Source organism: Kogia breviceps, chromosome 18 (genome assembly GCF_026419965.1).
Source record: "Kogia breviceps isolate mKogBre1 chromosome 18, mKogBre1 haplotype 1, whole genome shotgun sequence".
NCBI classification, from domain to species: Eukaryota; Metazoa; Chordata; class Mammalia; order Artiodactyla; family Physeteridae; genus Kogia; species Kogia breviceps.
Window position 1 is genome coordinate 56,917,831 of NC_081327.1, and position 27,992 is coordinate 56,945,822.

Genomic DNA, 27,992 nt, shown 5'->3' on the forward strand with positions numbered 1-27,992 from the left:
TAAAATCGTGACCTCTTTCTCTATTTTTAACTTCAGAGGTTACATACGATCAGAACATGAAGCCTGGGAAACAATACTTTCTCTTGTTAAAGTCAGTTCTATCCGTTGGCTTGGATGTAGTGAATTTAGGATCCTGCACCGTCTTCAGTGGCTGGAAGGATGAACGGACCTGCCGCTTCATCAGGGGCTGAAGTGGGCGGTAGTTGTTCACCATCGTCTTCTCCTCTTCACCAAGTGCAGAAAACATGAGCGAGCGAAACGCGGCCAGCTGGAACGGAGAGCAAGCGGAGTGATCTGGGTGCAGCTAGGGCGTGAACCAGCTCCCACGTCCCTTGTGCTGGGTGTGGTCCCCTTCCATCCCTGAGTCAGGGATGGCCCTGTACGACCGATGCAACATGGCGGAGGTGACCCCACTCTGGGTCAGGAAAGGCATGGCAGCTTCCTCCTTGGCCTCCTGGACCACCTGCTCTGGGGAAGGCAGCCGCCATGCTGCAACGACGCACAAGCAGCCCTCTGGAGGGGCCCACGTGGAGAGCAACTGAGGCTCCCAGCCAACAGCCAGCACAACGTGCCAGCCACACTGGGGATGAATCCTCCAGCGCCAGCTTTCAGACAACTGCAGCTGACGTCTGACTGCAACTCCACAAGAGATAGACCCTCAGCCAGAACCACCTGAATTCTGACCCACAGCAACCCTGAGGGATAATACATGATTACTGTGTTATTAAGCCACTAAATTTTGGAGCTATCTGTTACACAGCAATAGAGAACTAGTTTATATACTATAAATGCTACTGTAACATTTGATTCAATTTGCACTCCAGGAACTAAGAGACCATTTTTTATGTATCATCACATCTGTTCTCGGAATATACTATGTGCTCTGTGAGAACAGCTCTCATGCTTAATGAAACACAGAACTGGGTTTATATCTGCATAGTGACCACCTATGGAGCAAGTCAGGTCTGCGTGGCTGAGGGGGAGCCCCCTGGAGCTGTGAAGGGTGTGGTGCACATGCTCTTCCAGGCACTCAAGCATGGTGTGCCCATTCGTGTGTACCTGTTTTCACCACTTGCGGACTCTCGGAAAAGCCTGCTTGGCAGGCAGGCCTGTCCCTGCCGTCCAGGGGGTGCACACACTACCTGCCCAGCCCCCTGGGAGGGTTGGGGGCTCTGCTCTGGATTTTTGTGTACTACTCACCCACCACTCTGCCTTAAAACTATTGACTTACGTTTCTATTTTCCTGCCGGATAGCAGTGCACAGAGACTGTGGTCACTGCTCTGTGACACCCCTCCATCCCTCCTGCTCGCCCACCCTCTCCTGCTACAACATCTGACATCTAATGAGTGTTTATTATGTGTCTGTTCAGTGACAGAAGGGTCTTGGTGACAAGAGCCATTTTCTTTTCTTTTTTTTAAATTAAATTAATGTGTTTCTTCAAGTCTTTTTAAAAATTAATTATTTTTATTTTTGGCTGCATCGGGTCTTCGCTGTTGCACGCGGGCTTTCTCTAGTTGTGGTTAAGTGGGGGCTACTCTTCCTTGCAGTGTGTGGGCTTCTCACGGCAGTGGCTTCTCTTGTGGCGGAGCATGGGCTCTAAGCGAGTGGGTTTCAGTAGTTGTGGCACACGGGCTCAGTAGTCGTGGCTCATGGGCTCTAGAGCGCAGGCTCAGTAGTTGCTCCAGGGCATGTGGGATCTTCCCGGACCAGGGCTGGAACTCATGTCCCCTGCATTGGCAGACGGATTCTTAACCACTACACTACCAGGGAAGCCCCAGCAAGGGCCATTTTCAACCATGTCTGTAACAGTTCTGGTTTGGGGGAAGGGTGGGTGATGTGCACCCACATTCCACCTTCAGCCTTTCAAAACAAATAGTGTTATCCCATGTCTTTATTTTATTTTTAAAATTTATTTATTTATTTTCAGCTGCATTGGGTCTTCGTTGCTGCGCATGGGCTTTCTCTAGTTGAGGTGCATGGGCTTCTCATTGTGGTGGCTTCTCTTGTTGTGGAGCACAGGCTCTAGGCGCAGTAGTTGTGGCTTCAGTAGTTGTGGCTCGCAGGCTCTAGAGTGCAGGCTCAGGAGCTGTGGCGCACGGGCCTAGCTGTTCTGCAGCATGTGGGATCATCTCAGACCAGGGCTCTAACCTGTGTCCCCTGCATTGGCAGGCTGATTCTTAACCACCATGCCACCAGGGAAGCCCCATCCCATGACTTTAAAATTAGAGGCTTGGGACTTCCCTGGTGGCAGAGTGGTTGGAGATCCACCTGCCAATGCAGGGGACACAGGTTTGAGCCGTGGTCTGGGAGGATCCCACATGCCGCGGAGCAGCTAGGCCCGTGCGCCACAACTACTGAGCCTGCGTGCCGCAACTACTGAGGCCCACGCGCCCAGAGCCCATGCTCCGCAACAGGAGAAGCCACCACAATGAGAAGCCCTCGCACTGCAACGAAGAGTAGCCCCTGCTCGCCGCAACTAGAGAAAGCCCGTGCGCAGCAACAAGGACCCAAATGCAGCCCAAAATAAATAAATAAAACAGAGAAATTTATTTTAAAAAATAAAATAAAATAAAATTAGAGCCTGTTTCACAGAATTGAAAGGCTGGAAGGACTTCCAAGGACTCATCAAGAGCCCTCAGAAAACACAGAGCTGAAGGCGAGGTGATGAATGCTGTTGTGATCGATTAGAAATGTCTCTCCTGGGCAGAGGATGGGAGAGTGGAGCATGCTTGCTGCATATCTGTCATCCCTAAACTGTGCCCTAGACAGACTTTCTCCAGATTCTGGAGATTTCCAGAGAAAAAGATACTTTAACTTTTTAAAAATATATCATATCTACTTATTTTAGAAAAAATAGAATATTTAAATAAGGACGAGAAAGAAAATAAGAACCACTGCAGACCTGTGACCATGGGACAACCAGGGTTAACTTTGAGGTGCACATCTGTGTGACAGCTTAGGGCATTGCTCAGCAAATAGGCACTCACATCCTCCCTGCCGCACTGGCGTTGGCCTGGCCATCATAACTTTGGCCAACAGGATGCGAGCGGGCGTGATGCGAGCAGATGCCGTAAATGTGCATGTGTGGTTTGGCTTGTCTTTTGCATTTCTGTCATGTGCCATGAGATCCAGCCCTGGTTGTCCACTGGTCCAAGAAGCATGAGAGACACTGGACCCAACCCAACCGCTAACCATGGCCTAAAACAGATTCTCCCAGCTCCCAGAGACCCTTGAGCAGGAAAATAAATGCTTATTATTAGTCATTGAGTTTTGGGGTGGTTTGTTCCCCAGCATTTTGTAGCAATAGCTGACTAATACAATCCTTCTGGAATTTTCTCTGGGCACTTATAGTTCCATAACTTCTCAGCACAGCATGAGAGAAAACCCTCTGCGGTCTTGATTTCCTATTGTTCTATCAGCCAAAGAAGCAGAACAGACTCTAAAAGCTTCCCTTCTCCCTCAGGGACCCCACTTCTTTCATGCTCTTCAGCATTCATCTATGACATCCCTTTCTTAGTTAACTTATTCATCTAAAACACCCACGGAGGTCCCAATATGGTCAAGGACCCACGTCCCAATTATAGCGTCACTTCTGTTCTTTAAAGTCGCTTTACCCCAACGAAGACCAAAGAGCAAGAACTGGCCTCATCCAAGCATTTTTCATCAGGGAGACTCTCCATGCCTGAGGCTGACCACTAAGATTAGAAGGTGCTGAATATAACTGTCCCCGCTCAGTTCCCTCCCCTCACCCCACCTTCCCTCCCTCTCTGTGTCTGTCTGTCTCTTTCTATCTCTGTCTCTCTGATTCTCTCTGTCTCTGTCTCCCTGTTTCTCTCTGTCTCCCTCTCACCACCAATATCTCAAGGTCAGAAGAAGACCTGTGATATGGGGAACTTCTGTTCACTCGCCAAGAGCTCCCGTTTCAACTGGAAGATTCTTCTTGAGCAGGGACATCTAAAATGCACCAAAGCACGAAACTCTAGGATGCTTTGCTCACACTGTCTTAGTGAAACCACCAAGCCAGAGGGACTCCCGTGCGGTTCTGCGTGTTGGATACAGGCGCCGCTCACCTGGTCCTGGGCCACCTCAGTGGGCTTCTTGTGGATGATCCAGGTGACCGACTCAGAGAGCGGAGGCGTGGTCAGGGAGCCCGGATACGTCCAGTAGTCCCGGCAGGCAGGCAGCAGGCAGGAGGGCTGGAAGGGGCCCAGGGCCGCCCGCGCGTCCTGGGGGAGGAGACCGCAGGCTCTCAGGTGGGTGGAGGAGGCCGGGGAGGGAGGCACCGCTCTCGGCTTTATCTCAGCGATGTGGCCTGGAGGGGAGCATGTCTCCGAGATAAAGGCTGTGGTCGCGGCTGTCACATTTGGAAACCGTAACAAGAGAACGTGGCCCTTCCACGCTGAGCAGGGATGCCCACCGCAGGCTCGTAGCTTTTCTTTTAAGGCTACTCGTTTGTGTATACCTTGGCTGTGAAAACATCACACTTTTACAAGCTGACATCAAATAACAAACGCAGCGTAAAATTTACCATTTTAGCCATTTTTAAATGTACAGTTAGCTCAGTGGTGTTAAGTGCCTTCACACTGTTGAAAAACCGTCGCCACGTCCGTCTCCAGAACGTTCTCGGCTTCCCAGACTGAGACTCTGTCCCCATTAAACACCAGCTTCCCATCTCCTCCTCCCGGCCCCCAGCACCCACCCTTCTACTTTCTTTTTTTTTTTTTTTTATTTAAACATCTTTATTGGAGTATAACTGTTTTACAATAGTGTGTTAGTTTTTCCTTTACAACAAAGTGAATCAGTTATACATATACATATGTTCCCATATCTCTTCCCTCTTGCATCACCCTCTCTCCCACCCTCCCTATCCCACCCCTCTAGGTGGTCACAAAGCACAGAGGTGATCTCCCTGTGCTATGCGGCAGCTTCCCACTAGCTAGCTATTTTACGTTTGGTAGTGTATATGTGTACATGCCACTCTGTCACTTCGTCACAGCTTACCCTTCCCCCTCCCCATATCCTCAAGTCCATGCTCTAGTAAGTCTGTGTTTTATTCCCATCCTACCACTAATCTCTTCATGACATTTTTTTTTCCCTTAGAGTCCATATATATGCGTTAGCATACGGTATTTGTTTTTCTCCTTCTGACTTACTTCACTCTGTATGACAGACTCCAGGTCCATCCACCTCACTACAAATAACTCAATTTTGTTTCTTTTTATGGCTGCATAATATTCCATTGTATATATGTGCCACAGCTTCTTTATTCATTCATCTTTGATGGACACTTAGGTTGCTTCCATGTCCTGGCTATTGTAAATAGAGCTGCAATGAACATTGTGGTACATGACTTTTTTTTTTTTTTTTTTTTTTTTTTGCGGTATGCGGGCCTCTCACTGTTGTGGCCTCTCCCGTTGCGGAGCACAGGCTCCGGACGCGCAGGCCCAGCGGCCATGGCTCACGGACTTAGTTGCTCCGCGGCATGTGGGATCTTCCCGGACCAGGGCACGAACCCGTGTCTCCTGCATCGGCAGGCAGATTCTCAACCACTGCGCCACCAGGGAAGCCCCATGACTTTTTTTGAATTATGGTTTTCTCAGGATATATGCCCCGTAGTGGGATTGCTGGGTCGTATGGTAGTTCTATTTGTAGTGTTTTAAGGAACCTCCATACTGTTCTCCATAGTGGCTGTATCAGTTTACATTCCCACCAGCAGTGCAAGAGGGTTCCCTTTTCTCCACACCCTCTCCAGCATTTATTGTTTCTAGAGTTTTTGATGACGGCCAATCTGACCGGTGTGAGATGATACCTCATTGTAGTTTTGATTTGCATTTCTCCCACCCTTCTACTTTCTGTCTGTATGAATCTAACTCCTCTAGGGACCTCGCATAAATGGAATAATACAGGATTTGCCCTTTTGTGACTGGCTTATCTCACTCAGCACAATATCCTCAAGGTCCACCCATGTTGTAGCCTATGTCAGAATTTCCCCCCTTTTTAAGACTAAGTAATATTCCACTGTGTGGATGGACCACATTTGGTTTATCCATCATCCATCGACGGACACTTGGGTGGCTTCCACCTCTTGGCTGTTGTGGATAAAGCTGCTATGAACGTGGGCGTACGAACATCTCTTCGAGACCCTGCTTTTAATGATTTGGGGGATATACGCAGAAGCAGAAAGGCTGGATCCCATGGTAATTCTATGTTTAATGTTCTGAGGGACCACCAGACTGTTTTCCATAGTGGCGGCACCAGAGAACGTTACACTTTTAAGTCAGCTGATCCGCTCTTTGGCAGACCTCCCCAGCGTGAGAGCCACAGCAATTACAAACGCGCAGGGGGACGCCCTGCGCTGGCCGAATTCCCTGACTTGTGCCAGAATTTCCCTTCTCATGGGCGAGGGGTGGGGTTGATGCACTGGGTCAGCCCAGCTCTCCAGGCTGCTCCATCAGCACGTGTCCCGCTTGGGAGCCCCATGTTCAGAATCCACGTTGGCTTGGTTTCCATGCTCTAGGAAAGCATAGGGAGAAAACTGCCTCTCAGTTCCTAATGACACTGATGGGCCCGCACCGTCACTCACTCACTCAGAGCTATTCTTGAGCACCCACAGTCAACCCGAGTCTATCTCAGGTGCTGCGGACACGGGAGAGACAAACTACCCGCTTTCGTGGAACTCACTTCTACTGGAGAAGAGCAGACGGCACACAGAACAAATCAGTAAAATATCTCGTAGTTTACACAGTGATAAATGAGATGGGAAAATAAGGTAGCGCAGTGAAGTAAGAGATGCGGGGAGCATAGGCTGGTGTTTTAGGAGGGGTGGCCCTGAAGGCCTCCCTGAGAAGGTGACGTCTGAACAAAGCCACGGAGGAGGTGAAGCGGAGGAGATTTCTCCGAAGCAATGGCCAGTGCAAAGGCCCTGAGGCAGGGTCTGGCCTGATGGGCTGGGGGATCAGCAGAGAGGCCGCAGGGCTGGAATGAGTATGAGATGCAGAAGTGATTAAAAGAGATGCAGGGGGCTTCCCTGGTGGCGCAGTGGTTGAGAGTCCGCCTGCCGATGCAGGGGACACGGGTTCGTGCCCCGGTCCGGGAAGATCCCACATGCCGCAGAGCGGCTGGGCCCGTGAGCCATGGCCGCTGAGCCTGTGTGTCCCGAGCCTGCGCTCCGCAAAGGGAGAGGCCACAACAGTGAGAGGCCTGTGTACCACCAAAAAAATAAAATAAATAAAATAAAATAAAATAAAATAAAATAAAATAAAAGAGATGCAGGGACTTCCCTGGTGGCGCAGTGGTTGAGAGTCCGCCTGCCGATTCAGGGGACACAGGTTCGTGCCCCAGTCCGGGAAGATCCCACATGCCACAGAGCGGTTGGGCCCGTGAGCCGTGGCCGCTGAGCCTGTGCGTCTGGAGCCTGTGCTCCGCAATGGGAGAGGCCACAACAGTGACAGGCCCACGTACCTCAAAAAAAAAAAAAAAAAAAAAAAAAAAAGATGCGGGGTGTTCCCTGGTGGCACAGTGGTTGAGAATCCACCTGCCAGTGCAGGGGACATGGGTTTGAGCCCTGGTCCGGGAAGATCCCACATGCCACAGAGCAACTAAGCCTGTGCACCACAATGACTGAGCCCATGCTGTAGAGCCCGTGCGCCACAACTACTGAGCCCATGTGCCACAACTACTGAGGCCCACACACCTAGAGCCCGTGCCTCACAACAAAAGAAGCCACCGCAATGAGAAGCCCGCGCGCCGGAGTGAAGAGTAGTCCCCGCTCGCCGCAACTGGAGAAAACCCAGGCACAGCGACAAAGACCCAACGCAGCCAAAAAATAAATAATACATGAAAAAATTTATTTTTTAAAAAAGAGAGAGATGGGAGGAGGGAGATGGGGACACCCTGCTTCTGCTCAGGGCTGGGGACCCCTGAAGAAACCCACCAGCAGAGGCAGGGGCTGCTTTTGCATCCTCTCTGGATGCTGCGGAGAGAAAGCAGGGCCTCTTGGCTGGTCTCTGCCTTGCTGGAAGCAAAGCTCCTGGGCAGCTTTTGCTCAGAGGGGAAAGGCTCCTCGGGGTCCCTCGGGTTGACAGGCCCAGGACGGGGCCTTCACCCGCCCCCCCCCGTGAAGTGAGTGAGGTGAAAGGCTTGAGGGGGCAGCCCTGGGGGCAGCCGACACCAACCAGTGCCCAGCCGGAGCGGAGCCTGAACCAGGGGCCCAGCCGCACGCTGGGCAAGCTGGGAGAACAGTCAGCACGAGGTACCTGCTCTCGGTCCCCGAGAAGGAGGCTCCCTGCTGCTGGGTGTCCCTCCCCTCCGGCCCTCAAAGGCAAGAGCAAGGAGCCACTGACGGCTTGTCCCCGGTTGCTGACTCAGCGCTCAGCCATGGGGAGGTGGTGTTTAAGCTTCTGGCAGCTGCAAGGGGGTAAATTGACTGCCTCTGACAGATCGTCGCCAAGCACCCTGTGCCGGGCTCCACCTTGGAACCAATGTCTCGTTGACGGCTTAAAACGGCACGACTGAAAGACGATTCCCAAAGTGTAGCCCCCACCCACCTACAGTGCACGATTCTATGGCTGCTCGTATATTCACAGACGGACATGCGAACCCTCAGCAGTCGATTCTAGAACATGTTCGTTACCTCAGAACGGAACTCCAGAAGAAGACAGCCCCAGTAAACACTCTTCAGCTGTCATTCCCCCTAACCTGCCCACCTGCCCTCACCCTGCCACAGGCCCCACCGACCCGCCCATCCTGGACGTTTCCTAGAAATGGAATCATATAATACGGAGAATTTTGCATCTGGCTTCTTTCGCTCAGAATGATGTCTTCAAAAGCCATCTCTGTTGTGGCAGGTGTCAGAGCTTAATTCCTTTTTATGGCTGAGTAATGTCCCACCACGTGCTCTAGTCAGTTCTGGAAGGACACAGGTCACATATGCACACGGGACAAGATGCAGAAAGTGCCTGCGGGTCGTGTGGCGACAGATAAACCCCCCTCCTGCCCCCAGCCCCCGGCCCCATAGGCACTGATGCGCTAGACATCCTCTGAGGCTCTTACCTTGGATTTTCAGAACCAGCCTTTATGTCTGTTTCATGATAAAGAAAGGAAGATAAGAACTTCCGAAAGCCACGTGATTCGATGGCGGCAAACCCAGATGCTAAGGGATGTCTGTCCCATCCCACAGAGCTGGACACCGCAGAGGTGCCTCCTGAGGCTGAAAATTTTAAAAATCAACCCAGACGTTGGGGGAACCCAGGAAGGAGCACAGACTGTGACAAATGACTTGAGCCGATCACTCCCCTGACCCACGAGACACAGACCCCTGCCCTCCGAGGCGGGGCCTCTCGCTCTTAAGATTCCAACTCTTATTTTTCAGGTGAGGAAACTGAGGCCCAGGGAAGAGCATGGGGGCCAGAACTGGACCCAGCGGCTTCCTCCACCCCCTGCCAACACCGTTTCTCCTGCAGTTTGCCCAGAGCCTTCGGGTAAGCAAACAGACCCCTTAAGCACAGAGCACCTCACAGCAGCTCTTTCTTTCCCACCAAGCCCTGAGGGGGTGGATGCCACCGGGGAAACGTCCAGGTTTACTCGGGCTGCGGACCAGGGAGGAGATGGGCGCTCCCAGCACCTAGACCTTGCTGAGTTCCTGCGCTGGCAGACAGGGCAACGGGGGGCGGTGGTGGTCTGATCTGGTCCCAGGAGGTCAACATCAAGGGGCGGGCGCCACCCAGATCAAACAGCCCCTGTGAAGCTGCCGAGGAAGGGCTGGCCCCCATCTCCCATCTGGAGCCGCTCTCGCCATTGTTAAGACAGGTCGGAGACCCACCCATCGCCACGTCCAAGGACCACGGGTGACTCCTTCCCTCGGAATTCTTTTGTTTGGTGCTGAACAAATAAACTGCAGTTTTCAGGAATTTCCATTTCTCCATCAAAGCCCTCTCTCAGCTGACACTGCAGAAAAGCTACCTTGCCGGCCTCGCTGTCTTTTGGAGCCAGGCTGAGTGCAGCCATGTGTGCAGGGGAGCTGGGCAGGATGGGTGCGTCGGCAGGACCCCTTGCCCCGCCTCCCTGTTCTCCCAGGAGGGGGCTGGGCCTAAGGATGCCAGGTGGCTTGCAGGTGGACACGCTTAAATGTCGACAGTTGAGAATTTATTTCAATTGTTTTTTAAAAAAAATTATTTTCAAAATATTTATTTATTTATTTTTGGCTGCGTTGGTTCTTCGTTGCCGCGCGGGGGCTCTTCTCTAGTTGCTGCGCGGGGGCTACTCTTCGTTGCGGTGAGCGGGCTTCTCACCGCGGTGGCTTCCCTTGTTGCGGAACACGGGCTCTAGGCGTGCGGGCTTCAGTACTTGTGGCTCGTGGGCTCAGTAGCTGTGGCTCGTGGGCTCTAGAGCGCAGGCTCAGTAGCTGTGGCCCACGGGCTTAGTTGCCCTGAGACATGTGGGACCTTCCCGGACCAGGGCTCGAACCCGTGTCCCCTGCATCGGCAGGTGGATTCTTAACCACTGCGCCACCAGGGAAGCCCACATTTCAATTGGTTTTAAAACAAACATTATCGCTAATGAATGCTGTTGCCTGGGACAAGGCTACAGATTTTTTAAAAGTGGATCACTTTCATACAAAGTACTAAGTAACTAATAGTACCCCAGGTGGGTAGACAGGCAAATACCTTCAAGATGCCGCCTGAACGGCTGAGAGTTGGGAAATCCCATTACGCTGAGGAGGGAGGGGGCCCGAGAACAGCAGGCACACCTCGAAGGCGGTGAGCGAACTCGAGACACAGCTGGAGTCAGACCCAGTGACTCGCAGGTCCAGAACTGGACTCAGACCCTCTCTGCAACGCTCTTTCCACCCACCTGGTTCCTTTTTTTGGTTATTTTTTTGGCAAAGGAGTCATTAAGCAATGTCGCTTTTCCAATTCTGTTGATTTCAAAGTACGCAGCTTACCTTGTGCTTTATGTCCGGCAAGACGGCCACCAGCTTCTGCAGCGCCTCGTGGCGGGCCCCCAGCTGCGCAGCGCGGCTCGCCGAGCGGTCACGTGACAGGGCAGGGGACAGGGCGACAAGCACACGTCACTCTAAGCCGACCTCGTTTAGAGAGCAGACCTGACTAGGAGAGCTGCACCCCGGCAAGCTTACCTTTAAAAACACGCCTACCACCGCCAAGCCGTCCTCTCCCATCATGGCTTCCGTGTAGTTTGGGTATTTCACCGCGTTCCAGTGAACTAGGTGCAGCTGGAACCCAGAAGAAGAGAATTCCCTCCATCACCGCGCAGCCGAGAGAGGCTAACCCGCCGCTCCTCCCTCTGGCTGGCTGACACGTGCCCGAGTTATGCTTGTAATGGATCCACGGCTGCAGGCCGGTCCCCCCGGCCAAAGCTCGCTCAAACCCCAGCAAGCAGGGCCTCGGCATTTCCGGGGGGAGAGAGGGAGGCCTGCTTTAACTTTGTCAAACGGAAGTGGGGGGCTGGATTGTTTGCTACTCCTCAGATAGCCTTGAATGAGGGTTGCCAGATCAGGTATGGGACTCTCAGTTAAATCTGAGTTTCAGATAGACGACGGATCATTTTGAACGTAAGTATGCCCCCCAAATGGCACTTTTCTACATCTGTCACCCTCCTCTGAACTCCACCTATGTCCTTCCTTCACACACCCTCCGTTGGTCTTCCTAAGTCCCAAGTCAGCATCCCTACTGACCGGGTGACAAGGAGTTAAATCAGCGGGGAAACAGGCTGGGGGAACGGGCTACCCTGGGCCCTGGTGAGTAACAGGGAGAACCAGGACCCCTGGGTTCTGTGTGAGGGCGCGTGGGCCCATGCTGCGTTTGGCTCAGAACCAGGAAGGGGCCTGGGTGTCGGTCCGCATTTCCTGCGCCAGCGTACGTGGTGCCGGAGGCCTTTCTGAACCGTGACCCAGGCCCTGAGTCCACAAGGACTTGGCCCAGAAAGTCCTCCAGCCTCTCGTGGTCAGCAAGGCCCTCCCCCACGCGGCTGCTGGACTCCAGGGCCCGGGCGGCGCTGCCAGGGGTGCAGGGTCCACGTGGCTCCAGGGGGCAGCTCGCTGCCAACAAGTCCCGGTGTTCCTGGACACGCACACCAGGGCCCGTGAGCGTGGCGTGGCCTCCCCCCTGCCCTCCCATAGCTCACCTCAACCCTCCACCCACTGTCACGCGTGCTCTTCCAGAAATAGGGACCGCTGGGCCTGCGGTCCTGCCCACAGGCCCCACCTGTGGGGCTGGCCTGGCCTCCCAAACCCCACAGGAAAAGGCCCGCTCCAACACGGGCCGGATGCACAGCCGGGACGGCCCGGCAGCCCCCCGCCCACCTGGCTCACGGACAGCCCCTGGTGGGTCCCAAGCTGTACTCCCGCTCCTAAACGAGCGAACTGCAACAGACTCCTCTACTGAAAGAGCTGCCCACTAGAAACCGAGGTACAGGTGCACAGTTACTAAGAGGAATGAGGTTTACTGAAAGTGAGTGTGTTGCAAGCTGCTGCTCCTTCATTTTTGTCATATTTGTAAAAATGTGTGTAATTATAACAACCAATGGACCTCCCTAATTATCAACTGTCCCCAGAGGCCACCTCTGGCTGTGCGATCGCAGTGATTTTCACTTTCTGGTTTGACTGGACTCTCGGTCTATTTTAACCACAGTATTACTTCTGTAACAATGCTGACAAGAACAGTCCGGAACTTGAAATACCTCTCAAGTCCAGGTGGCTGGTGGGTGGACAGAGAAGCAACAGAGTGACTCTGGCACATGTCAATCACAGGACCTGGGTGGTAACCTCGCGGGTTCTCACCATACAGTTCTTTCATTCTTTTGGGAAGTTGGAAACGTTTCATAGTAAAATATTGGGGGACACCAGTAAGGCACTGCTTACTACTCCATAACCACCAACATCTGATTCCTGACCTTTATCTCTGCTCCTTTTCTTTATTGACTCCCATTTTGCAATGTGGCAAATATCACTTTGTGTTAAGAAGATAATTTCTATTGCAAATTTCTATTGTTCCATTCTCAGTATAAGATCTTGAATGCCTCGAAGGACAGGAAGCTTCTCGCCTCTCATCGACCAGCAGCAAGCGTGTGCCTGAGCCAGAGCTAAGAGCACAGCCTCTGCTCCTAAATCCCAGCTGTCTGACTTCGGCAAGTTACAATACCACTCAGAACCTGTCTCGTCTCCCGTTCACTGAAGGTGCTAACGGTACCCTCCCCTTAGCATAGCCGTGAGGCTGAACGCGCGGGGTGGCCAACGGTTCTGGTTTGAGCCCTAAGTGTCCCAGGAAATCCATCCTGAGCAACCAGGATGCTTGATCAGCCGGCATCGACCCTGGCACACGGGGAGTCCCCACCCACTGGCTGCTACGAACCTCTGCCGGGTACACGTGATTGTCCACCGTGTGCTCTGAGCCCCACTCGTTCACCGCTCCCCAGTGGAAGTGGAACTGCTTTAGTCTGTAGTGGTTTTCCAAGGGGCCACCGCTAATTCCTGGAAGATGAAGCAGTGGAAATGGTGTGTTAGTCGAGTTGCTAGACTGTGGGGGTGCTGTGACATTGACTACATTGGGGTTACTCGATTTTGCCCTCAAGAGACTGATGTTCTGCTGAAACCGCAAACTGAAACGTGGGACCTTGTCTGCCCTGTCACCTGACCCCATCACCTGGTCCCCGCGGCCCCCAGCAGCTCACAGGAAACATCTGAGTGATGCAGGTGCCAGTGCTGCCACCTGGTGGCAGTAGGGACCTCAGCCAACTGCAGGCAGCAAGAAGGCAAAGAAAAACCATTTCAGAGATGCGTGCCATGCCAGTCCTATAAGACTTCCAGACTTTCCTTTAATTAAAAAAAAAAAAAAAAAAAGAAAAAAGAGATGTCTTTCGAATGAAAGAAGAGCAGATAAAATTCTATCACCAAATAATTTCATAAGCTAATAGGTAATGAGCAAGATGTTTAAATAAACAAATTCTGAGATATAAGGTACTACATTTTGGGGACTTCCCTGGTGGCACAGTGGTTAAGACTTGGCGCTCCCAACGCAGGGGGCCCGGGTTCAATCCCTGGTCAGGGAACTAGATCCCACATGCATGCCGCAACTAAGAGTTCACATGCCACAACTAAGGAGCCCGTGTGCTGCAACTAAGGAGGCCACCTGCTGCAGAAAAGACCTGGTGCAACCAAATTTTAAAAATATACAAATATTTTTTTAAAAAATAAGGTGTAGCGTTTTCCACCAGGGCTGATCTCCAGGCAGCCCCTGCTCGGTCTAGCCTCCCTATATGACCACTTTCTAAGTCGCCCTGAATTCCTGGCAAGGCATCCCCAAGAGCTGCCAGCGTGACGCACACAGGCTCATCGTCCCTGAGCATCTCTCATGGCGGCATCTGCTCCAAACTGTGGGATCATGGGCGCTGTCCCAAGAGGTCCAGGGCCACGGCTGGGAGCCTGCATTTGGATGAGCTCCCGGGGGGCCCTGATGCACAGGGTTTAGCCGGTCTTCCGCTCTTCAGCTGCACTTTGCTAACAGATTTCCACCACCGAGTGCTACAAACGTAATGGTAACGGTTGGACATCCGCTTGTTATTTGAGGCGAGCGCCGTGTGACACTGGGATCCTCGGACAGGTCTGGAGGACACTGGCACGGCGAAGGCGTGAGTTCCTGGGGTCGGGGGAGGGCTGGGCCTTGCCTCAGCTCCTCCATGCGGCAAAAGCAGGGATGACGTTTAGTGCCGTGATGGATGCTGCTGAAAGCATCAGATACGACTGGCAGGGGTGCTTCTGCTTTGTTTTTGCCATTGAAGGTACTGGTAGCAGAAAGCACTGAACTGTAAACTGGAAAAACAGATTCAGTCCGTTATCCTGCCCTCGATCAAGTCATGAAGCTCCTCGCTGTCTGTCTTCACTCGAAAGCGTTGGTCTAGAACGTCGTTACGGGTATCTCGTCATGAGGCTCTATGGCTTTACTCTCCTGAACACCCACAAATTATATCTCACTTTAAAAACATACACAGAAGTATCTCATCCCCCCCAAGATACCCACGCCCAGAACCTGAGAGAAGAAACAGCGGATATACAAGGAATAAAGACGGAAGATATGCGGTTTTAGGAATCAGAATGCCAATGAACGAATTTGCGGTGAAAAATAACTGTCCCAGGAGACAAGTGTGGACCGAGCGGCCACAGACACCTTGCTGACAGCACAGGACTCCCTCCCGGAATGCACGCCCCCCTGGCGCCCCCCTGCATTGTCTGGGAGGCACCAGCTCACGCCCAGGGCAGGCCCCCCGCCTGACCCGCGGGGGAAGGGTCCCCTGGGACCTGGGCCCAGCGTAGGACGCTGCAGGGTCCCGGGAGATGGCAGAGCAGTTCTGCTGCCACGTTCACGACCCACCTCCCGGCCCCACCTCCAGCCCGCCTTTCCAGCAGGGACCCCCAAACTCTTCCGGCGTCTCCCTTTTGGCTTTCGTGCTGGAGTCCGTTTTCTTGGGTGAAGATTCCCTGACGGACGGACGTGAAGTCTGTGAACTTCAAACTCATACCGACCTGCAGTCACGCGTTCACTCCAGCAGCAAAGGCCGCTCGCCGGGCCCTGCTGGGTACGCCCGCTGCCGATTCCGTGAAGCTCAGGCTCAGGGCCCTGCCCCGGTGGCGCTGGGCATCCTTATTCGTTGTCATTTAGAGGATGAAAGGCCATTACTGGCCCCCCTTTACAAACGGCTGAAAATCCACTTTGGTGTTAGAAGGAGCCTTAGCAGGCCCGTGACCTCTGTGCCCACTTGGGTCCTTGAGAGCGAGTGACCCTTCGGGAAGGCTGCTCACAGCTCCAGACTTGGAGTTTCCATTTTTCCTCCTTCGGCCGATGGATGGGGTCACCGACCACAGCGTCCTCCGTAGTCAGAGGAAGCCGGGCCGGGCCTGGACGGCGCTGTGTTCCCTCCCGTGGGAGGCCCGAGAGGGGCACAGCTGTGCCTTGTTCTGGTCTTATTTGGGAGGAGCCCCAGCAGGTGAAGCTAAGCTATCACGGGTGAAACGCTCACTTCTCCTGACTCAGAGGTTAAGTGCTTCCCTCGGGCCTCTTCTAATCCTCCCTCGGGGTGGGTGTCCGACCTCAGTGGACAGAGGAGGAGACTGAGGGTCAGAGAGGTTAGGGAACGAGCTTATACTACCTGGCTGATAAGCTCTTTCTGCTGCAGAGCTGGGCCCTGACCACCATGCCGTCTTCACCCCCCCCCCCCGAGCCCTTCAGGAGGAACACGAGCTGCCCCCAGAGGAGGAGGGCCTAGCAGGGACGGCGGCTCACTCAGTCTGTGCGGCTAAGTGGGTGGGAGGGGCAACAGGGGGGCATTTGAGCTCCTGGGCCTCAGGCACTACAGCGCCAGCAAGACATGGACTCGCAGCTTCTTTTCTTTTCTGTGGATGGCGGGGAGGGAGTGGGATTTGGAAACGGCCCTGATGTGAACGATGGACACGGAGGTCCTCTTCTCAGGTATGGGCATATTAACCCACCTCTTGGAGTTACTGTGAGAATGAAATGCCTTCAGAAGTGTACCTGATTTGCACATGGATCTGTCGTGTAACGGGCACTCAAAAACACCTGGCAGCAGTAACGACATCCCCGCTAGTGGTAACCTGGGACCTGGTTCAGGGAACACAGGCGTCTCCACAAGGAGCGGCAGGACCTATCCGTGGCCTTTGCTCCTTGACCTTCCACCCCACTTTTGCACCTGCACTGCCCGTCGGGTGGAAACGGCATTGTCACTCCTTAGGAAAAGCATCGCTCGGGTGCTGGGACGAGGGGGCCTCGCCTGTGACGGGCTTGCGGGGTGTGACCGCGGGGTCTGTTTGGAGCCGGCGCTACGTTCCTTCTTGCTGCCTCCCCTCTGCCAGCCCTTCCCTCCCTGGCCTTCAGTCTCACATTCCTTGCAAAGAGCCGCTGCCTTCGCCTGTGTTTCTCATCGTCGTTGTTGCTGACCGGCCTTGATCTCTGAGCTCTCCTATCCCTCACCCGCTGGAACCCCAATGTCCTCGGCCCCCGGATCTGGTTTCCTCAGCATTCCTGCGCTCGCCTGTTGGTGTGACCTGACCAAAGTGATCACATACTGTGCAAAGTTACTTCTGCACCGTGCACCTTCTCCACTCACTTCCCTTCCTGCCGCCGAGGCTTTCCGTTTCTGTCAACGAATCTTTTTTTTTTTTTTTTTCGTGGTACGCGGGCCTCTCACTGCTGTGGCCTCTCCCGTTGCGGAGCACAGGCTCCGGACGCGCAGGCTCAGCGGCCACGGCTCACGGGCCCAGACGCCCCGCGGCACGTGGGATCTTCCCGGACCGGGGCACGAACCCGCGTCCCCTGCATCGGCAGGCGGACTCTCAACCACTGCGCCACCAGGGAAGCCCTGTCAATGAATTTTTTAAAAAAACATTATGGGAGTGTCTCACGATTCTCATTTTCTTACTGCAAAATTTTTTCTTAGTTCTTCCCGTCTTTCAGCAGCATTTTCCATTTCCTTTGCTCCCGGCACCTTCCAAGTTCCATTGGAGGTGAACAAAGAAGACAGAGAATCTGAACAGAGGTGGCTAGAGGCTGCAGATGGGCGTGGGTGGGTGGAGCATGTGAAACGGAGCAGGAGAGAAGGAAAGAGGAGACTGGGCTTTGGGGAAAATGACAAGAAAAGTAAAACCAGATGGGCCTGTGTGGATGTGAACCCCAGGGGGATTTTCCAAATAATTTATATGGCCAGGGAGAGACACCCAGAGAATTCGGCGGGTCTGTGGCAGGGCGGGGAGGGGCCCTTGGAACCCGATTGAGAACGTGCTGCAGGAGCGAAAAAGCGGGGGTCAGGACCTGTCAACACAGAGGCCTGGCTGCAACAGGGCGCAAAGGCCTTGAATTTGAAAACGACGGGCATGGGGGGATGCCGGGGTCAGCTCAGGTTCAACCGCCAGGTGGGAGCTCCCAGGAGAGCACGCAGAGCGGGCCTCTCTTCTGGGGACCGCCCCCCTAGGGTCCTCCCCTCTCGGTCCTCTCCTGCTGCAGGCGGGCTCAGCCTCACAGTCACCGTGATGGCCTCACCCCGCACGAGTGACCGAAGCTGGCCCACGACCATCAGCCTGGGGCCGATGCGGCGATCGCGGGGACAGAGGCGCTGCCCTTAGCGCAGCCCCACGGGGAAGCGGGCCCGCGCTGCAGCCCGCCCTTGTCGCCCCATTTGGGAGGAAGACCCCGCCTGGAACAGATCCCCCCCAGAAGGAGGCTGAGCCGCAAGACGGAAGATTCTGACCCAGCTGTGCCTGAACGTGTCAGTACTCGGTTGACACAGTGACACGACGTGGGCTTTAGAATCAGCAGGAGTTGGGCCTGAAACGGACACCCCCTGCCCCCCACCCCCGCCACCATCACTCCCCCCGTCCCACCTGCAGCCTCCGTTCCTCCTTACATAGAATGAGGATGGGGACTTCTGCCTTCCAATGCAGGGGACGTGGGTTCAATCCCTGATCAGGGAACTAAGAGCCCACACGCCTTGGGGCAACCAAGCCCACTCGCCTCAACTGGAGAGCCTGTGTGCCGCAAACTACGGAGCCCACGTGCCCTGGAGCCTGCGCACCTCACCTGGAGAAGAGAAAACCCACACGTCACCACTAGAGAGGAGCCCACGCGCCGCAACGAAAGATCCCGCATGCCACAACTAAGACCCGACGCAGCCGAAAATAAATTAAATAAATAAATAAATAATAAAATAAACCTTTAAAAAAAAAGAGAGAGAAGAATGAGGATATGCTCATATCCTCCACAGAGGCATCTGTCTGTGCCGTGCTGTTGTTCATCCAACCGGGGCTCTTTTGAAAGGGAGTGTTTGCATGTCTGTCTGTCCAGCATACCTTCCCCGTTCTAGAAACAGCGCCACGATTTCCCCTGGACCGCATGTGACCTTGGTGAGGCTCTCGGTCAGGGCGCTGGGTGTTCCGCCGACGCGGGGCGGGGTGACTCCAGGCTCAGCCACCAGTCCTCTTCCCCTGGGACTCTGAATGAGTTTGTCAAACGTATCTTAACCATACACATGCAAAAGTCCAAAGTAACCTTCGAAGTTTTTCACATTGTTTGACTTAAAGGAAAACGACCTTGTTATAGAGATATTGCAACCGAGAAGGACCCTATGGGGCCTTCCCGGGACAGACCCGTCCCCTAGATCCTCTGCTATACCTCCTCTCTGAAGTACCAGATAATAGTATCTCATGCATATTTCCTGAGTTTTTCAGCTGCTAAAAAGCACCGCTAAAGGGGGAAGAAATTAACTAATTGGTGATCCTGAGCACATAGCCCGGGACCTCCCAGAGCCGTCAACCAATCAGAAGATGGTGCACAAGCTCATCACACCCCCTGGGACGCCCCTCCCTTACCTGACCTTTAAACCAGCTGTGCTGAAACTCTCCAGGGAGTTTGGGGTTTTTTGAGGGGCCGGCGCCACCTGTGTCCTTGCCTGGCCCTGCAGTAAACCTTTCTCTGCTCCAAACTCCGACATTTGGGTGCTGTTTGGCCTCACTGTCCGTCGGGCACACGAGCTTGCATTTGGTAACAAATGTCCGTAAGACCCATGACTACACGTGAAAATTATATAGGAAGAGTATAGATTCGATAGAAACTCATCTACATCCAAATCTGTTTTTCTCAAAATGACTAGTATTTTCACACAACTATTAGCCAACCAATTAAAAGTTCAGGAACTATTATTCTTTATTCAATCTTTTAAAGTTGCTGCGTAAAATTAAAAAAAAATTAATACAAACCATATTAAACCTGAAAGGACAATTTTAGTTGCTCCTTGGGAATTTGGGCTTGGAACAGACCAACAAAGGCAGAGAAAAAGTTGGCACACTAAGTAAATAAATGCGTAAACCTCTGCTCCCCAGATCCCTGAGCTGGCCTGGTCCCTGTGCTTTTAAAGATGTGGTTAGGGGCTTCCCTGGTGGCGCAGTGGTAAAGAGTCCACCTTACAATGCAGGGGACGTGGGTTCGATCCTTGGTCAGGGAACTAAGATCCCACATGTTGAGGGGCAACTAAGCCCACGCGCCACAACTACTGAGCTCACGAGCCTCAGCTACAGCCCACATGCTGCAAACCACAGAGCCCAAACGCCCGGGAGCCTGCGCACCACAACTACAGAGATAAAAACCCGCCCGCCACAACTAGAGAGAAGCCCACGCGCCGAACGATCCTGTGTGCCACAACTTAGACCCGACGCAGCCAAAAATAAATAAATAAATAATAAATCTTAAAAAAAAAAAAAAGAAAAAAAGATCTGGTTAACATCCAACCTTCCCTTCTCTTCTTTGAGGTAATCTTATCCTTCCAAGATGGATGCTTTGGTTTGCGTGGCCAGAGTTGGGGTTCCCGTCCACTTGCCTTTGGCAAGCCCTGCGTGAGAAGCAACCCTGAGGGATACTGTGAGAGCCATTCCAGGCACGTAGGCTGTGCTCAGGAAGCATGGGCTCCTTCTCACCTGTGAGATGAGGAAAGAGACCCCTGGGAACTCTGAGCCACGGTGTGCGTGAAGCACCTCACAGGGCCTGGCACAGGGAAAAAGGGCTCTCCATGCCATGCTGCAGCCACTGGTCCATCAGAGTTGGGGCGGGTCAGCCTGGGCCTCAGCTGCAGTCCAGTCCCTCTGCCCGACTCGTTTATACCTTTAACTTTACGTTCATCATTCATCCACCTGTTTACCGAGCACCCGCGGTGTCCAGTAGGAGTGATCTCACCCTCGTGGAGTTTACATCCTCAGTGGGGCGATGGGTTAGTGAACAAGACAACTGGGCATATGCGAGGAAGTGGACCGAGGGCTTTCCTGGAGAGGACCTGGGTTTGGGGGCTGTGTCTGGCGTCCCCAGGTTCTGTGGTTCCCTAGGACAACTCCCAGGACTCAGCGTACAGTCACATGCACGGCTAAGACGTACCACGGTGAAAGGATGCAAGCAACATCAGCAGAGAGGGAGAGGTAGTGTCTGGAGGAGACCAGGTTTCCAGAGTCCTCTCTGGTGGCGTCACAGGGGACGCCCTGAAACCCAGCAACACACTGTGACAATACGTGTGGGGTGCAGCCCACCAGGGCTGCCCATAGGAGACTCGGTGCCCGAGGTTCTCAGTGGGGGCTGGTCACGTAGGCGCCCTCCGCCCGTTGCAAATTCCCGACTCTCAGAGGCAGAACAGAAAAAGCTGAAGAAACACCAGGTGGAATCCGGCAGCCCACAAGTAAAATAGAAGTGGAAGGAAACTTCCCAGACCTGTGGAGCATCCACCCAGCACTGGTGAGGGTTCCCAGCAGTGAGGCTTTAACGAGATGGTGCGTGTACAGCCCTTGGCAGGACGCTGGGACCCGCCTCCCTGCCCACCTGCCCTGCAGCCCTCCACCGCTGGCAACACCCCCAGCCAGCCTCCTGCTGGTCCCTGTGCCCCACTTTCCCCTCCCCTCCTTCTCCTGCAGCAGCTGGACGTCAGCCAGGTCACTGCACCGTCTCACGCTGAGCGAGGACCAGCGAGGATCCCAGGCTCCGGACGCCCGGCCACCACCCTTCCTCCGTTCCTTCCAGGCCTCGTCACCTCGGAGACCCTCTCCTCTACCCCACTCTGCTTTTCCCCCTCTGAGTGCAGTGTACGTGTTACTAGCTCACTGTTTCTGCCTTCCAGCCCCTGGAATGTAACCCCACGGGAGGCCCTCACCGTTCAGCGTTCTGTCCCCAGTGACGTGTGACGTAGCTGGCCGGCCTCACCAGCTTTCAGGGGAACACCACCGCCCGTCCCCACCGCCAGCCTCGGCCGTTCTCCACGCCTCGGCCGCTTCTCTGCTGACGCCGTGACCCACTCTCCGGAGTGACGGGAGCAAAGGGCCCCCCGACCCCAGCTCAGGCTCACCTGACCCCTCGGTGGAGTCGTCGAATTCCACCTGGAAGACGTAGCCGGTGTTCCAGACGTAGAGGCAGGCCGCCGAGTCGTAGGAGACCCTGAGGGGCTTCAGCTGGGGGTCGTAGACGCTGTCCTTCCAGCGGATGTTGATGGGGGACTGCCGGGCCCCGCCTGGCACCGAGGCCGGGCCCTTCCACAGGGCATGCACTGGGGGCAGAGAGGGAAGGGGAGACCCTGATGGTGCGTGGGCGCCGCTGCAGCCTCAGAGGGGGCGGCAGAAACCTGCAAACGCAGTCCCAGGGGAGCCAGCCCTGGGGAAGCCGGCCCAACGTGGAGCCCGGGGCCACCAGACCCTCGGCCTCTTAACTCCGCCCCCGGTGGGTGGGGCCCTCACGCCACTTCCTCCGCGGACCGCGCCCAGGAACCGATTCCTTCCCGCCTGGAGCGCAGCTCGCCTCGGCCTTGCGCTGCGCAGAGTTGGTTCTGATCTGTGGTCATTGCCACGGCATGGTCACGGGGAGCCATGCCTGGGGGTCCAGCCCAGCCCCAGGGAGGCAGGCGGTGGGAGGACTGTGGACTGGGAGGCTGCTACAGGTCTCAGAGAGCAGGAAACCAAAGTCCCAGGGTCCACAGCAGACCCTGCCGGGAAGGGTCTGGAATAGAAGCCTTGTCACTCCCAACGCCCGGTCTTTCAGTTACCCAGCACTCAAGGTGGCGTCCGCGGACCAGCAGCCCCCCTGGGGGCTTGCTAGAAATGCAGAACCTCAGGCCCCACCCAGGCTCCTTGCAGGTTTCAAACCATAGAGGAGGGTCTGCACTCATGTAGAAAGACCCGCGCACCCCGATTCCCAGACGCAGCTGCCTCTGGCTGGTTTAGAGCACAGCCTTCTGGCGCTTTCCTCCAAGCCCACAGAAACATACACAGAGTTTTCAAAAAAAAGCAAAAGTACTGCTCAGTCCACAGTGGGTCTTCACCTCTGTTTTCTTCACTTAACTGTGGACGTCTTCACAACTGTCTCTCAGCACCTGTCCCCTCCTTTATACTCCGTGACCATGCAGAGCGTCAGGCCACGTGGACCGGAGTCCTGGCCCCACCACTCTGTGGCTCTGTGCCCCTCGGCAAGTTTCTTAACCTCTCTGAGCCTCAGTTTCATCACCTGTAAAAGGCGGATCACAATGGTACTTATCACACAGCGCTGGTGGGGGCATGAAACGAGAGGCTTAGGACAGCGGAAAGGCGGGAATTTTGGCATCAGCCCCAGGTGTGGACCAGCGGATTAGCTGGGAAGAGCTCAGGGTGTTTGCCGAGAGCCCGGTGTGAGCCAGCGGCTTTGTGCTCACGTCGCTTCATCTTCAGGTGGCCCTGTGTGGCGTTTCATCACCCCATTTTACAGACGACGAGACTGAGGCTTGGGGAGGTGAAGCAACTCACCAGCTCTCACCTCGGACAAAAGTCACCAGTGCACACACCCCCGGAGACTGACTCCGAAGCCTAGGCTCTTCCAAACACCGAAACCTGGAAAGTGTCAGAGGTGAACTTAGTTGTCCACGCAGCCCCTGTATCTGCCAGAGGAAGAATCTGAGGCCCAGAGAGAGGGAGGGATGAGTCCAAGGGCACAGAGCACCAAGGGACACCGCCCCCCGGGACATGGCTGATACAGGGCAGCCTCTGGACGGAGCTGGCTGCCGACCTAGTTACCATGCTTGCTGAGACGTTCTCTGCTGGTGTTTGGAGCCCCAAAGACGGGCAGCGGGGCTTGTTCCGTGGGGGCTGTAATAACAGCTCGTCTTGGGCGGGGGGGCCCTTGCTACCTGCCTTGCTCCGAGCATCTCACCTTCCTGATGGCCCCGTGAATCTGAGGTTAAGGACTGGCCCACGTCTCCCATGGGAAGGACACGGTGGAAATCTGAAGCCAAGCTGTCTGGCTCCGGACCGTCTCCCATTTTGAAATACACCGTAAAACGAGACAAACAGCAAATTGCATCTGGAGGCTCTACTTACAAGCATCATTCCTCTTTCTCTGTGCACAGGGACCCTGAGAGCACCCTCGCTCCAGCCTCAGTGGATGACTGCGGAGGGTCTCCCACGCCTGCTGGACCAGGACGGAGAGGCCCGAGGGTTTCGGATGACTCCTGTCTGACCCCACGAGTCTCAGCATCTTCCTTCTCTTCCCCAGGGACCCAAAACCAGAGGGAGGTTTTCCTCACTAACTGCCCTCACTTCAATCCAGACAACCGAGGAGTGGGGTGGACACACCTCGTTTGTAAAAACTCATCCAAAGCCCTGATGGTTAAATTTCAACCCGGCTTCTTGGATGACACGGGGGCTGGCTTAGGGGTGGGTGCACCGGGACAAGGGCCGTCGCCGTGGCCAGTCCCTCGGGCACTGTGCTTTGACCCGGTAAACAGGGGAGTGAGGGTACCAGGGAGGGAGGGGAGCTTGCGGAGAGCTTGCTGCCAGGCCAGGGAGCAGATAGGAGCAAACAGACCAGAGCAAAGTCCCCGATCTTAGGCGTGACCCTGGCTCAGGGCTGCACAGCCCCCCAGCCTCGGGGCACTCGCGACCAGGCGAGGAGCCACACTGTGTGTACGTACAGGGGGGCAAGCGGCCCTTCTGCACAAGGCTCCTGGGAAGCAGCCCGTCACTTCTCCGCAAAACAGACGCCATCTGATAGGAGTTCGCCCTCCCCAAAGTAGTGTGTCCTGGTTGGCCCGGGATGCTCCTAGGCTGGGCCTCCTGCCTCAGCATAAATATGAGTATGTCCCCTTCGTGCGCAGAATGTCCACATTTGGACAATACATTAGATGGTCACCTTAGCTACACAGCTTGTAATATTTGCAGATGCCACATAACAAAACACCCGCTTTGGACTATACAGCAGTTTATTCCCCCGGAGACTTTCTACCTGTGAAATGGAGACATCAGTTTTCGGATGGAAAGGTGTGTAAATTTGGGGGCGGGGAGGTTGAAAGTGTAAGCATCAAGGGAGGAGGGATAGCATAACTGATCCTGGAATCCTGGATTCTTAGCTCTGGAAACCCCACGGGAGAGGGGTCCTGAACACTGAGCCTACTTGTGGGCTCTTGAGGGCCCGAGAATCCCGCTGATCGGACGCACAGTTTGGTCTGCAGCTTCCATCCAGTTCTCTGACGGGCCTGTGAGTTTGATTGCCTGGGTTGCAAGCCACAAAAACAACTCTGGAATATATACGCTTTTCTTCCCGTGGAGTCATTTTAGAAATGTACCAGCCCTTGGGTGGCTTCATTCATGCATTCATTCATTGACTTTTGCCTCGGTCTCCTCTGTAAATTGGGGAAATACTAGCCCATACTCTGTTATGTTGTCGTGTTCATTATCAGTTGTAATGAACTGATGCAAAGAAAGTGCTTAGATGCCACCACTTCCGTTACCCCCTGCCGAGCGCCAAGTTGCAGGCGCTGGCTGAGCCCTGAAGGAACAGGTCCTGACATCACAAGTCCATCAGCTGACACCCTGAGGACCCCCTTGGCTCTTAGGGGTGTGTCCTCAGCACTGTCGGCTGGCTGCCCTGCTGCCTTCAGCTTCCCTACTTTAGGTTAGACCACCTCACTGGCTGTCTCTGTGGGTCTGGGGTCTCCCTGCTCCCTGCAGCCAAACGGCAGGGCCCTGCTTCTCTTAGAAAGTACCACCAACCCAGGTCGTCCCAGACATCCTCACGGCTGGCTCAGACATCAATTCAATTGCTGTTACAGTAGGAGCTGAACTCTCTGCCATTAAAAAAACATATAAAAGCCGTATACATGTGTGTTATGGAAAACACATCAAGGGCTTCAAAAGTGAAAAGTCTATCTTTCCTAGAGTGAACTGCCGATAGTAGTTTCTTGTAGAAAATATACATATATATGGTCATGAATAATAATTTTCTCCATCAGTGTATATAGCTTTTTTTTTTTTTTTTTTGCAGTACGCGGGCCTCTCACCGCTGTGGCCTTTCCTGTTGCGGAGCACAGGCTCCGGACGCGCAGGCGCAGCGGCCATGGCTCACGGGTTCCCGGATGTGGGATCTTCCCGGGCCGGGGCGCAAACCCGCGTCCCCTGCATCCGCAGGCGGACTCTCAACCACTGCGCCGCCAGGGAAGCCCTATAGCTTTTTTTCTTTAACACAGTATTTCATTAAAAGATATACCATAATTTATCAAATCACTCCCCTTACAGATGGACTTTTTTTGTCTTATAAATAACACTGCACTGAACATCTCTGAATGGCATTCCTAGGTTTGATGTCTGTGGGTCAAAGGAGAAATGCACGGACGCTGCCAATCCGTGCAACGCTGCTCGCCCAGGAGATTGTGCTAAGTCCTGCTCTCACCCACTCACTCACCTTATATTGTGAGCCAAAGAGCCTCATTTTATCCAACTCAACAACTTCTAAGTTTTGACTTTCTCCTTTTGCCCATAAAACATTCAGTAATTAGTGAGTTTCATATGACCTGCAATTCTCTTCAGGGATTGCAAGTTCCTCATGTGGATTTGTGACGGTGAATTTTGTGTCAACTTGGCTGAGCCGTGGTGCCCAGATACTGGGTCAAACGTTATTCTGGATGTTTCAGGATAGGTGGTTGTTTTTGCATGTGATTAACACGGAAATCAGTGGGCTTTGAGTAAAGTAGATTACCTGCCGTAATGGGTGGTCCTCGTCCAATCAGTTGAAAGCTTTAACAGAACAAAGACTGATTCCCCCTGGAGAAGCAGGCATTCTCCCTTTGGGCCCCGAACCACTCTCCTGTGTCTCCAGCTCGCTGACCCACCCCATCAGATTTTGGACTTGCTAGGCCTTCCCAATCACATCCGTCAAAGGGCAGGAAGAAAAGACTGGAATTTCTATTTTTATTTCCTCTCTCACCTTTTATAATTTCTATTTTTCATATGTTTCATAGAGTACACAGTACATTAGTATCTGATACACGGATCTAATTCATACATAAATACACATGCATCGGAGGGGCAGGCTCAAAATCTTTTTGCTGAAATGAGTGCGTGATCAAAAACGTTTGGAACCCACCTTTCTATAAGACCCTTCAAATTTCTTGGCATTACTCTTTCCAAATAATGCTTTCTTCTTCTTTTTTTCTATTTTCTTTTTGGTTGCACCACACAGCATGTGGGAGCTGAGTCCCCCCCCCGCCCCCACCAGGGATCAATTGAACCCGCGTCCCCTGCAGTACGAGTGTGGAGTCTTAACCACTGGACCACCAGGGAACTCCCAGTGCTTTATTCTTACATGATAGAAATTCAAATTCACTCCTAAATGCAACCAAATGTTCTCCAAAGTACTTTAAGATCCTAAAAGATACATAATGCTATTCATAAAAAATTCTAGTTAAAAAAAAAGAAAGAAAAAGAAAGAAAGAAGGAAAGAAAGAAAGAAAGAAAAACTCACATTGGGCAAAAATCTTGAAAACGCACGGAAGTTTCTACATGTGTTATTCACAGTAATTTCTTTGGCTTCTCCACTGGATTTTTTATACCATGATTTTCAGCACACGCTTTTACTGATTTTATAGATCTGCTGATTCCCGATCTGAAGAGCCTGAGGGGATGCTTTGTAGCTGAAATTTTGTCTTTACATGGACATCAAACTAGCAGTGCTGTCCTGATGCTGCTCACCTGTCTGGCTTCACTGCACTGCGTCCTGGGACAAATGAAAAGCAATGAATCAGGGCTGCCTGGGAGGCCAAGGGAATCGGTTCCTCCTCCTCCCCTGAGACGCACTCAGCCTCTTCTTACGGAAAGTGTGACTCAACAGCTGCTGGGAGAAAAAAGCCTCCGCTCCGCTAGACAGATGCCAGCGTCAACGTCACAGGTCATGCTCGGCGGCTCCTCCGGGTCTCCCAAGAGCCCAGGGAGACTTGTGTTGGGGCAAATGCTGTGATGTCTGCCCCACGCCTGGTCCCTCTCCTTTGGTAACAGCACCTGAGTTTTCCCTGGGACACTCCCTCTCCCCAGCCAGCCGGCCGCCCCCACCCACCCCCCACCCCCCGCCATGTACCTGAGGCTTGGCCAATTGGAGGGAAAGTGGTTCACAGGGAACTTGAGCCAGCCAGTCAGTGTTGGCCCCCTGGGAAT

General features: G+C 53.7%; 1 protein-coding gene across 2 annotated transcripts; it reads right to left on the reverse strand.

The window, feature by feature from the left end:
• Positions 1 to 27,987, reverse strand: CA5A (carbonic anhydrase 5A). 2 transcript variants are annotated; one of them, XM_067018221.1, is made up of 8 exons: positions 27,916 to 27,982; positions 27,534 to 27,558; positions 21,896 to 22,093; positions 13,369 to 13,487; positions 11,136 to 11,231; positions 10,944 to 11,006; positions 4,072 to 4,227; positions 1 to 268 (listed from the first exon to the last, which is right to left on the reverse strand). In XM_067018221.1, exons 5-8 carry the CDS (start codon positions 11,178 to 11,180, stop codon positions 50 to 52), a joined length of 483 nt encoding a protein of 160 aa, XP_066874322.1. In that variant the 5' UTR covers positions 11,181 to 11,231; positions 13,369 to 13,487; positions 21,896 to 22,093; positions 27,534 to 27,558; positions 27,916 to 27,982; the 3' UTR covers positions 1 to 49. The 2 variants fall into 2 exon arrangements, with proteins under 2 accessions (XP_066874322.1, XP_066874324.1); XM_067018223.1 differs by lacking the exon at positions 27,534 to 27,558 and having other exon boundaries at positions 27,916 to 27,987.
• Between the last annotated feature and the right edge of the window lie 5 nt (positions 27,988 to 27,992).